The sequence below is a fragment of the Lagenorhynchus albirostris genome, chromosome 6, assembly GCF_949774975.1.
Source record: "Lagenorhynchus albirostris chromosome 6, mLagAlb1.1, whole genome shotgun sequence".
Classification (NCBI taxonomy): domain Eukaryota; kingdom Metazoa; phylum Chordata; class Mammalia; order Artiodactyla; family Delphinidae; genus Lagenorhynchus; species Lagenorhynchus albirostris.
The window spans coordinates 3,469,789-3,481,878 of record NC_083100.1 but is presented as its reverse complement, the minus strand read 5'-3'; the positions used below and the strand labels follow the sequence as shown (position 1 = coordinate 3,481,878).

General features: G+C 48.7%; 1 protein-coding gene across 2 annotated transcripts in view; it reads right to left on the bottom strand.

The window, feature by feature from the left end:
- COL6A3 (collagen type VI alpha 3 chain) overlaps window positions 1-12,090 on the bottom strand; it is an 85,794-nt gene that overhangs the window by 48,368 nt on the left and 25,336 nt on the right. The window contains exons 4-7 of one of the 2 annotated variants that reach the window (XM_060151766.1): window positions 8,862-9,446; window positions 6,582-7,181; window positions 4,723-5,295; window positions 2,694-3,302 (exon numbers count right to left, since the gene is read on the bottom strand). In XM_060151766.1, coding sequence (XP_060007749.1) covers window positions 2,694-3,302; window positions 4,723-5,295; window positions 6,582-7,181; window positions 8,862-9,446 — 2,367 coding nt within the window. The remainder of the gene's footprint in view (window positions 1-2,693; window positions 3,303-4,722; window positions 5,296-6,581; window positions 7,182-8,861; window positions 9,447-12,090) is intronic. The other variant, XM_060151767.1, reaches the window with a different exon arrangement.

Sequence of the window (12,090 nt, the reverse complement as noted above, 5' to 3'; positions counted from 1 at the left end):
CGACACCAAATTCTTAGTGTTAATGAACAGCCTCCCAATTTGTCAGAGAATTGCCACCTGACCGGTAAGGTATCCTAATTCAGACTATTTGAGTTAGAATACCAGTCCCAGGAGAGAGTCCTGGGCATTTCAGTGATTAAAAGTCAGAGGGAAGAGGAGGAAGCAGCAAACGGCAAGGAAAAGTAAGTCAGCAGGAGGAAGAACCTAGACACGCAGGAGCCAGGTCTAGACCGAGTGGGGATGGGGTTTGGGGAAGGAGGGGATCGAACCTGTGACAGATGACACTCATAGGTCAAGTGGGACAGTGCCCAACAACTGACTACTGGGATTTGCCAGATGGAGGGACCTTGACCAGAGCACCTTCTGTGGAGCAGAGAGAGCAAACGACAGGTTAGGGTGTGTCCAGAGAAGAATTGTAGACAGCAGCACTTTATAAAGGAGCCTGGAGCACTGCTGCAGGTGGGAGCAGGGCATCAAGGGAGAGTTTTTACGAGAAAAGAAAAGGCATTGCATTTGTATCATGAAAGGAATCACCCAGTACGTCAGAGAACTGATGATGCAGGAGAGAGGAGGAGAGTTGCAGGTGACACCCTTGAGTAGGGAAGTGGTGAGGCTGCCCAGGGAAGCAGTGACAGTTCACCCAAGTAACGAGAGGAAGCTGAGACATGGACACTGATGCTGGGACAGACAGTAAGGCTTCTGGAAGTTCTTTTCCAATTTACTTATATTTTCTCAGTGAAATGGGAATCAGGATCACCAGCTCAGAGTAAGCTGAGGGAAGAGAAGTGTAGAAGAAGCAGGAGAAGGAGAAGGTAGAAAACAGTCATCTTGAAGAGTGGGAGAGCCGATAGACCAGGAGTCGTACTGTTGTAGAAACATAGGCTTTTGTGTATAAGTGAGCTGCACACACACAATGACAGCATTTCTGAAGTGCCTTCCTGGGAGTACCAGTACCTCCAATGCACCGTAAAAAAAGATGGCGGGGGGCATAAATTGGGAGTTTGGGATTGACATAGACACGCTACTATATTTAAAATAGATAACCAACAAGGACCTACTGTACAGCACAGGGAACTCTACTCAATATTCTGTAATAACCTAAATGGGAAAAGAATTTTAAAAATAATAGATATATGTGCATGTATAACTGAATCACTTTGCTGCACACCTGAAACAAACACAACATTGTAAATCAACTAGACTCCAGTATAAAGTAAAAACAAAAAAAAAAAAAAAAAGAAAAAGGACTGCTGCAGCCAAACAAGTTTGGGAAATGCTGTGTTCCCTTATTGTACTGGGGATACACAACACATATCAATGAGGGCCCAACCAAAACCAAAAAGACCCTCACTTCATTTATCCCACTGCCTTCCCAAATTTATTTGATGGCAAGCCCTCTAGAACATTCCAGGGAAGGCTTGCAGGGCGAGCTGCACTCTGCGTGGACATCAGCGAGGGAAGCAATCCCTCTCTGCAGCACCGTGCCAGTCACCCTCCCTCCCTCACCCACCCAAACAGCACTGTGTCCTACATCGACTTTCCTCTCACTTGCTTTTACTCTTCCCTCCCCCTTCCCCGCGAGCCCTTCCTAGTTTCCCCTCCCCAAGCCTTGATGTGGACGGTTCTGTAGAATGTGAACCACACGGGAGTGAGGATGCATGTGCCTGTTCACCACTGTGCCCTCCCCACCCGAGTGTCCAGGGAGGGCAGGTGCTCTGTGGGCATTTTGGGAAGGGTGGGTCTATCTGAGCCCCCTTCCTTCTGACAAGTAAGGTTCCCTCCACTTTCCAGTTCATTGTATCAGGCCTAGGAAAGGGGAACAGGAAGGAGGAGATAGAATAAGCCGAGGTCATAACAGCCAGGTGGCCTTTCTGTCAGTTAAGACACTTACTTCTCTGCACCAAGCAAAGACACAGACCTACTAGAGAATGGACTTGAGGATATGGGGAGGGGGAAGGGTGAGCTGTGGCAAAGTGAGAGAGTGGCATGGACATATACACACTACCAAACGTAAAATAGCTAGCTAGTGGGAAGAAGCCGCATAGCACAGGGAGATCAGCTCGGTGCTTTGTGACCACCTAGAGGGGTGGGGTAAGGAGGGTGGGAGGGAGGGAGACGCAAGAGGGAAGAGATATGGGAACATATGTATATGTACAACTGATTCGCTTTGTTATAAAGCAGAAGCTAACACACCATTGTAAAGCAATTATAGTCTAATAAAGATGTAAAACAAAAAAGCAATCTTGACACATTGGGTCTGGAAATAACAATGTTTCAGAGACTGTGCTCTAGCCTGATAGGCCACCTGTGGTCAAACTCCCTCCTCGATCACAGGAGGCGGCCAGCTGGACCGACCAGGGGAAGCCGGGACCCGGCATTGAACTGGAACTATCAATTAGATGGCCTCTCTTTTCGGTTGGTTATACAGAGCCTTTATGCAGAATTAGGGGTCTGAGCTGAAAGCCAAGCCTACGCCCATCTTTGAGACTTGAATTTGGCCAAAAACATGAATCTTAGCATCTTCCCAAGCCATTTCTGGCACCAAGCCCACGTGGTTCCTGATTCTTCGCGTAACTCTGGTTTTCACTCCCTACAGCTGAGGAAACAAAACTGAGAATACTTTGTAACACACAGTCCAAACAAGTAGCCCCAGATATTTCAAGGAATGAAGAGCCAAAGAATCCGCTCCGTACCCGGGCTCGTTACAGGGACCACAGATGCCCGCAGCCTGCTCAGCTCCTCGCGGCTGAGCTGGGTCACCCTTTCGGAGATGACCTGTTGGATGGTCCCCAGCTGCCGGAAGGTGGGAATGGCCACCGCGAAGTCCGGGATGAGGGAGATGGTCTGCATCTCGGTGATGTCAGCGTTCCCGATGCCGATGCCGATGGGCACGGCCCCTCCCCTCTTCAGGACCACCGAGGGGCCTCTCACATCATCCCCAGACCTGCTGGCCGCAAGGACGACCAGGAGCTGGGGGATGCCTTCTGCTATGCGGCTCCCAGCGGAGCCAATCAGGATGTTCCTCAGGACGAAGTCCAGGGCGGCCCCGGTGTTGGGGGTTGGCCCGCCCAGCAGCGTCAGCCCGCGGATAGCACTGACGACGCTCTGCTGGTCCATGTAGGAATTCAGGTAGAACTCGGGCCTGGTCCGGTCGCTGTACTGCACCACAGCTACGCGCACCCGGTCCGCACCCACGTCCAGGCTCTCCACCACTCTCTGGACAAACTCTTTCAACAGCGGGAAGCCGTTCCTGACACCGTCGGAGCCGTCGATCAGAAACACCACATCCTTCTCACCTGAAACTAGAAGGAAGACAGCCTCTGTGACTCACACGGGACACAATAGGGATAATTTCATACCAATCTGTGGTGGACCGAGTAACTCCTAAGATGTCCAACTCCTAATCCCTGGAATTTATATGGAAGAAAATCTGCAGGTGTGATTAAATTAAGGATTAGCGGCACGGGGAGATTGTCCTGGATTATCCAGGTAGATCCAGTGTGATCAGTCTCGTGTCCTTATAAAAGGGAGATAAGAGGATTAGAGTTAGAGGGAGAAGAGGTAAGGATGGAAACAAGAGGCCAGAGATATGAGAAGATCTGCTTTGAAGATGGAGGAGGGGGCCGTGGACCAAGGATGCAGGCAGCCCCTAGACACTGGAAAAGATAAGGAAGTGGGTAATTGGCCAGAAACTGCAGAAGGAAAGCAATGCTGACCCCTTGATCTTAGCCCAGTAGAACAGGTTTTGGATTTCCGACCGCTAAAACTTAAGATAGTAAATTCATTCTGCTTTAAGCCACTAAATTTATCGTAATTTATTAAGGCAGGATTAGGAAACTGATGCACCAATACATACAGATATAGCCCTTTTACTTTAGAACTTTTCCACGTTTGAACAGTATTGTTAAGTTTCAACGTTGTCCTCAAGAAGAAATGTTGGGAGCAGGGAGAGAGACATGGTCGGTGGAGTCTGCACAATCGTTAGCACTTTATAGATGAGAGGTTTCAAATGATGTACTGCAAGTCACAGCGGATAAATGGGGGAAAATGTAACCCAGATGTCCAGGTTACAACCCGAAACCCACAGCGAACGTGCTCAACAGTCAATGTAGAGAAGCTCTAGGTGCTCTATTTTCAATCAAAGGGATTATATGTGAAATTAATTACTCTTTTTGCTGCAGTTTTATCACCAAATGCAAAGTGGTTAAGCATGAAGTCATGGTAACAAAGATGAGTACTGAGAAACTTTAATGCAGCGTTTGTAATGGGAATGTGCCTGCCTCTCTTCATGCTTTATGGTTTTCATGAATGCAGAGAATGAATTATGACACAGGGATACCCACTTAAAATAAGAAATGGGGGAACTACATGAAGATGAAAACCGTGTTAGCTCTAATGTGACCGTGTTATATGGCTTTTATTATATATATAGTAAAAATTGTGTTTTTTTTAAAAAAAGGATTTTTTTTAACCACTGATATAGCTAAATTTTATAATGTCCTTAAAAATAATCACCCTGATTCTCCTGTTTTGCCCTAGAGAGCAGTTAGAGAGTCACCTCGGGGAAAGAAAAGCCATATTCCATTGTTCCTGCAGAAATCACCTATCTTTCTTGGAAACCCAAGGAGGGCTTCTACCCGGAGACCAGGAGCCAGCCGCCTACCATCGACTCAAGCATGGGACAACTGGGCTGCAGAAGCAACCAGAAGTTCTATGCCTTACCTGGTGCTGGCGCCCCATTTTGCACCGATTTTAAGAGGTTTACAATCTGTGGTTGAAGGTCTCCAATCTTGGGAAGAGACTCCGCAGCCAGGATAAAGGCAGGGGATGGTACCATCTGCTCCAACTCGGCAGGGTCTGCGTTCTTGGCCTGGAGGATGAAGGGCACCACACCGCTCTGTTTCAGGTTGAGAGCTGGCCCGTCCACACGATCGGATGACCTTCCTGCCACCAGCAGCACCAGGAACTGAAGCACTCCGTCCTCGACCCGGCTTCCAGTGGACTTCACAAAGATGTACCTCTGCGCGTAGTCCAGGGCATAGCCCAGGTTGAGGGCTTTGCCCGTCTTGATTTTCATTCTCTTCACGAGATTCAGGATCTCGGGCTTGTTCTGGTGCTCATCAAAACGAGACTCCACCCTGACATCGTCGCTGTACTGAGCCACCGCAATCCGGGTCCTGTCAGGCTTCACGTCCAGCTCATCAATGACCTTGTAGAGGAAGTCGCGGACGGCAGGGAACTGGCCCACGAGATTGGCTGAGCCATCAAAGAGGAACAGGACATCTCGCTTGCTCTCTACGAGGAAGGAGAGTTAGGACACAGTGAGGGACAAGAACACAACAGGCACCAAACTGACCTGAGCCCAGAACCACCAGCTTTTGGTAATGGGAGTTCACAAAATTCATCTGGTATCACTGCACCAGCAAGGGAAGAGAAAACCCACACCAGGTGCCTTTCAAATGCCCCCTTTCATCTATGCACAGGATTAGGACAACTAGATCGGTCTGCCCAACCTAACATCATGCTTCCTCAACAAAGCAGGCCAAGGAAAAGCGCAGAGGGTCCTGTTCTTATATCAGGTGGCAACCACTCTAGGAGAACAGACAGTGTTTTCAAATTGTTATAAACAGAACTACTGAAAATATGGTCCTGTTGTTCTTCTGCTTAAAAATGGATCTGTCTCTAGTGACAAAGGCTGATATGGGATATCCACCTGACACATAGACATGCTCTAATTAGATTCTCTTTTCATTAAATTTGAGCTTATGGGTTAGAACCCAAAATAGTGTCCAGTATCGGTCTGTGGGTCAGGATCTCTGTCAGTGATTTCCAATCTGCTGTGATCAGACAACAGAAAACACGGACATAGGAGGCTATGGCATGTCATGTGAACATTATTTTCAGCACACACGGTTCTTAGAACTATTTTGATTATGTTTCAGTGGGATCTACCTTGCTACCCATCTGTGATGTCAGCGACTGGTGGATCTAAGAGTCTGTATCTCATCACCCTAGTAATTTGCAGTCATCATCATCACCCAGACTTCCTTTGGAAACCATTTTCCATTTTGTCATCACATAAAGATACAGCCTTCATTGGGTTTATGACAAATAATTTTCTAGATACAGCAGATTTGGAACATAAAAATATCATATCAGGAAAATCCTTTCCATCTTTAAATGCTCCCAATGCAGACTCATGTGTGAAAGGGAATCCATCTCTCTCTCTTTCTCTGTTTTTCTCCCATTTCCACCTGGATTTGCTCACCAGAATCTTCAGAGGTATTGGGGCAAAATAAATAAATAAGTAAAGCTTCTGAATCAAGAGTGGGACAACCAGGACAGAACGTAAACTGGATTTTCTAGACTTTCTTTCATGGGCAAACATCCTTTAGACAGAGCACCTAAGCTTGCTGGTAGAGTGTCTCAAGCCCCCCCCCCCTTCAAAATCCTTCAACTAAAGAGAGCCCATCATCTTTCTATAGCTTATTGCCACACTCTGGAGTTCAGATCGGGCCATCTGCCTGCCAAAGTGGTGTCAGGGGGGGAAGAGGGAGCCCGGAACAGTCGGAGAGCGTTACCTGGCTGGGCGAGCGGTACTTCTTCCACACCTCCACTAACATAAGTGGTTAGGGGCTGAATCAGCTGCTGAGGCAAAGCAGGCAGGGAGCTGAAATCATCCATGAGATACACCAGGCTCGGGTTAAAAGCTATCTGCTCAAGCTCTGCCTTATTGGCCTGGCTAGCGCCCACACAAAAGGTCAGGATGCCTGCGCGTGCTAGGGCGTTGGCAGCTTGCAAATAAGAGTCCTCAGACTGCCCGGCTGTGAACAAGAGCAGGAGTTGCGGCACTCGGTCCCGGATCCTGCTGCCGCCAGCTTCGGTGAAGTGGTTGTCATGGACATAGCTTAGGGCTGCGCCCGTGTTCAGGCCCAAACCCCCCTTGAGCTGCAGCTGCCTCAGGTGAGCTAGCAATTCTGACTTGGTCTGGTAGGTGTTTAGAGAGAACTCCGTCACCGGAGTGTCACTAAATTGCACTAAACCGACACGAATATTGTCGCTTCCAACATCAAGGCTGTTAACTACATTCATGACAAAGTCCCGCACGTAAGGGAAATTGGTCTTTCCAACGTTGAACGATCCATCCAAAAGAAAGATGATATCCCTTTTGTTTACGTGAACTGCAGTGGAGCACAGAAAACAAAGTGAGACATACACAACCGCAGAGGGCTTCCTCATGTGTGCCCACAGCCCAGGTACACATGCCAACATGTAGAACACAGAGAACATCAGTGAGGCCAAGCACGTCAATCTCGTAAAATGTGGCATAAAGCTGCTTATTTCCCTCCAGTGGGGGCTAGTGTTTGTGAGGAGAATTGATAGCCGACATTACGAAACAAAGTTGGCTCACAGAGAGATGCGGTGCCAAAAGCTAGAATGTTTACAACCAACAAAAGTGATCAGAACCCTTGAAACAGAACACTCCTTCCCTGGAAATGAATTCTGCAAGGGTGTTGCTCCTTCTGCATCACTCGGCTTATGACCACGGTCAGAGCCAGGTTTACCTGGGCGAGACTGGGTCCCCCTGGGTTTCCCTCTACACATTTACAGATAAATTTCCACTTACAGATCGATTAGAAGGGTGAGCCCAAGTTAACCTGAGAACATGAGTTCCCTAAGGCTAAAAAAAAAATCAGCAAAATTAGGCTGTTCTCATCTTGAAATATTCCTAGGGAGGCCCACTTGTCATTCTCTACTGACTCTCCCATAGAAGAGTCACGGCATTGGCGGGCAATAATCCAACCAGTGCCCACGGGGATTCCTCCTGAGTGAGATCACAGGGTCACGGAAACACATTAAAATGCAAAGAGACTCCTTGCTATGCTTGGCTGAGGTTATGCTCATGAAGAATCGAAAGTACAATTCTCAGATCAGTGTTTTCCCCAACACATGCTACCAAGTTCTTTCCCATCTCTTCCCTGACGTTTCACTAAAATGGAAGCCTAACAACTACTTATATCCTACGTTCTGTCAAATTGAACTTTGGCTCTGAAAGTGTGGATTAGAAGTCTTAAGGAAATAAAGGAGAGAGAGAGAGTGGATTTTAGAAGACCAGAGAGCTTGAGGAGAAAGCATGCATCCATGCACCGTGGGACATGCACCGAACATCCTTCCAGGGGTGAAGCTTGTGAGGCAGAAAAGCTTGTTTCTGTGATATCCATCTTCTTTAAGGACGGTGAATTGCACTGATTCAATTCGTAAGCTCATTGACTGTTATCCTGTCTTTAAAAATAACTGTTCAGTGATAACCGTAATAAATGAGGGGTTTGGAGGACCACTGGGTTTTTATCTGCACACGCATCCCCTCACTATGCTTCCCCATTGAAGGAAATCCCTTAAAGAGAGAGGACAGAGGATGAATGCTCAGGTTTGGACCGTTTAGAAGTAAACTGTCTACTTGGGAAAGGAAGAGCCAGGCTTCATCTTGGTGGAGGCGGGAGGGGGCTGGACAGGAGTCACCAGTAGAGACAGAACACTAGGACCTCAAGAGGGATCAGAACAGAGAGGTGATCTCTCGGCCAGAAGCTTCAAAGACAGGCAGTCTCTGGTCCTAGAGCCTAAGTCACACGATTCTTATTTTATGACATTTTAAGACATACAGTTGTATCACATGGTGTTTTAAGTCATATATTTCTCAAGTCAGGGTAAAAGGAAACCCGAAATAAATCTTGGTTGCTATGGTTTCCATCATTTAAAAGGTGTCTCTCAGCTGAACACAAATAAAACCTGGGTTTGCTTTTTCCCCAGAGACTCTGCCTGGAGACAGCCCTCTCACGTGTCTGACACCCTCCCCACCGCACCTTCAGTGGTTCCAGTGAGGGTCCTGAGAGGCGCCAGCAAGCCAGGCAGCACACCCTGCAACGGGGCGGCTCGGAACTCGGCAGGAATGAACACCAGGGAGGAATCGAAAGCGATCTCTTCCAGCTCAGCCCGGTCGGCCACCTTGCTCCCGACGGCAAAGGCCATGATGCCGCTTCTCTTCAGCTCCTGGGCAGGCTGGCTGACTTCATCTAAGGACTTACCACCTGTAATCAGCACCAAAAGCTTAGGGACCCCCTCGGCGGCCCGATAGCCGGCCGCCTCCGTGAACAGGTTGTTCCGAACAAAGTCCAGAGCAGAGCCTGTGTACGAGGCCGAGCCATCCATGGACTTCATCTTCCTCACGGCGGTTATGACCTCCCTCTTGGTGGGGTAGGTATTGAAATAAAACTCCGGCCTCACTGTGTCTGCATACTGAGCCACTGCCACTTGGATATAATCCTGTCCGATCTCCAGCCTCTGGATGACCTTGGCAACGAAGTCGCGGATTGCATTGAAGCTGACCAGTCCCAGTGCAGAAGAGCCATCCACCAGGAAAACTATGTCCCTCTTGTTGATTTCAATGACTGTAGGTAGCAACGTGACAAGGTGAGTAGAATAGCCTTACGCATCACATTCAGTATGACTCTCTACACAGCTAACACCACCCAAGGGGAGTTCCCTTTGCCCTGGCCAATGTCAAGTCCACGGGAGCCCCTGAGGAATTTGTCCTAACACACACATTAGTTATAGCTGCGCTAGTTATAGCTTCCCTACGGCTGTCAAGTGGGGCTCCCCAAACCCCCACCCTCTCTTAGTACTTTTTACAAAACAGTTGCACAAAAATCAACGTAGATTTATTCAACACTTATTTACCCTATTGTCACTAAAAATGTCAGCAAGCTCTTTTCTACCATAAATCCATAGCTTGGGTTTTCGAGGTGAGAACGAAGCCATAGCTCAAATAATTAAAGAAGCAGTCAGTGTCTGCTCGGAGAGCCCTGTGCTTCACAATCCTGATTTCATGAACACCTACTGCCAAGTGCAAAACTTGAACAAGCATAAGCACCTCTATTCCTTTTGGTACCCTTGTCCCTGCCTTGATTTTTTCAGGCAAGGGAAAAAAAACACCAATTATTTGGCATCCTAAACTTATAAAAAGGAAATCAATGTCAAAACTAGGAAGTGGCCCGGAAGTATTTGCATTTAAGAGAGAGGCGTTGTGCAGGTCCCACGTTACATGTTAAGGTTATGACAATCCAAAGACAACTCACAAAGCAAAAACACCTTAACAAGATCCCTGCCTCCAAGTGACTATGAACTTGTGTCCACCTGCTGTATCGACACCCAGGCAGCACACCTGAGTCTCGGGAACCGAGGCTCGTATCGGACCACAGCACCCCATCCAGAAAACGGAGAAGGCTTCCAAGACTCGTAAGATCGTAAATGGTTCAAGCAGAGGCAGGAGTGTTTGCAATTTATTAAACGGAGGCCTCGTTACCCCCTGCAGATGGATGGCACGTAACACTTTAGTTCACTTGACGTTTGATTATATTGACAGCACTGGTCCGAACTCTCCTCTTTAAGAGAAAACATGTTAATGTACCGTAGATACAAAGCATTCAGGGACAGGCGCGTGGGGACCACTGCTTTGGCATTGAGTCGTGGTGTAAACAGTGAATTCCAAGTCCTCCAGCTCTCCATCGAAGGCTGCAGACACGTGGATTCTCCCTACCCGGGGGCTGCTGAGAGACCCTGAGGGCCACACCCCCTGCTTCCTCCCTCTCCCTCTCTCCATATACACCTAAAAGCCATATACACAGCTGTGCAGCTAACCACATGTGTGCTTTCTAGACACATACAAGGAGAGCGAGCTCACCTGGAAACACCCACTCTCACAACGCGCCTTCCATACCGTGGATGTAGGAGTTGAAACGATAAATGCAGAGCTTCCTGAATTCAATAAGGTGCATGCAACACATGGATAGATGGAGAGGAAGGCAGATCCCTTTCACCCCCCGGTCTCTGGGCTGACTCACCCCCACCTCGTCTCCTCCCTCCCCCTCCAGTAAGAGTTCTCCTCTTCCTGCTGCGAGATGCCAACAGAGCCGTCTTCCCTCTTTCACACGGTTCTGCTGGGGCTGGGTGTGAACGCCCTTACCACGGTGACCCTGAAGGTCCTGTAACCAGTCGACTGCAGCCCTCACCTCCCTATTGACCCAAGGATGCCAAGCCCCTGCAAGCCCAGGACAGGTGGCAGTCCTCACTCTCCCACGCTCCTGTTCCCAAGCAAAATCTCCTCCGGCAAACGTCCAGCCCCCATCGCCCTTCCTCGCCGCTGTCTTCCTCTGCACCCTCCTCTTAGGGTGACTCAAGGCTACTCCTAGGTGATTCTTCTCAGTGACTTGGGGACCCTGACCTCCAATAAAGCAGGTCCTCCTGTCCCCCCCAGCTTCACTGAAAAAGATAGAAGCCACTGGAGGACTTCACCCAAGCTGGTGATGCACGCGCCCTAACCCAGAGGCTTCTCCAGGCTTCCAGGCACCAGTGAGCTCCAGCCCCGCCTCCCCCTGACAGTCCTGGGTGTGGCCAGGTTTCCTCGTGCTGCACGACTGACCGCCACACCTGGCACCTTGTTCCTTCTGCTTCTGTCCTGCAGCTCCTCACAGCAGCCTTCCCTGGCCACTTGACCTACAGCTCTCTTTCCCCCTTCTTTCCCTGACAGCCCCCTTTAGTGTCCTCATCTGTCACACTCTGGGAGTAGTTTTCTGGTCATTGGTTTACGTTTTCGTGATCTATCTCCCCATTATACTGCAACGAGCCAGCGGCCACATCAGTCTGGGTCCCCAGTGCTTGGCCTGGTGTTCAGCACATACCTGAGAGCTAAGAATATCTGTTGAATATTTACAGATGAAGCACAAAGATTAAAGACGGTTTTGTAAGTGAGGAGTGAAAGTCAGCTAGGGAAAACTGAAATAAGGGCCTGGACTGCCATAGATAAAAATGCACTTGAAACTTCTCCTGGAACAGAAATATCCTTTCATCCTCTGTCATCAATTCAAAAAAACTGGAGCCCAGAAAGTCTGTGTGGGCTGCCCAGGATCACACAGCTCGTTAACATAAGACCTGGGACCAAAGGCCCACTCTTCGGACAGCAGCCATGGCGCTCTCTGAGTGTCTACAAAACCTATGGAAGTCATTCTTTTGTTTCCAAAACCATGCAAGCCCAGA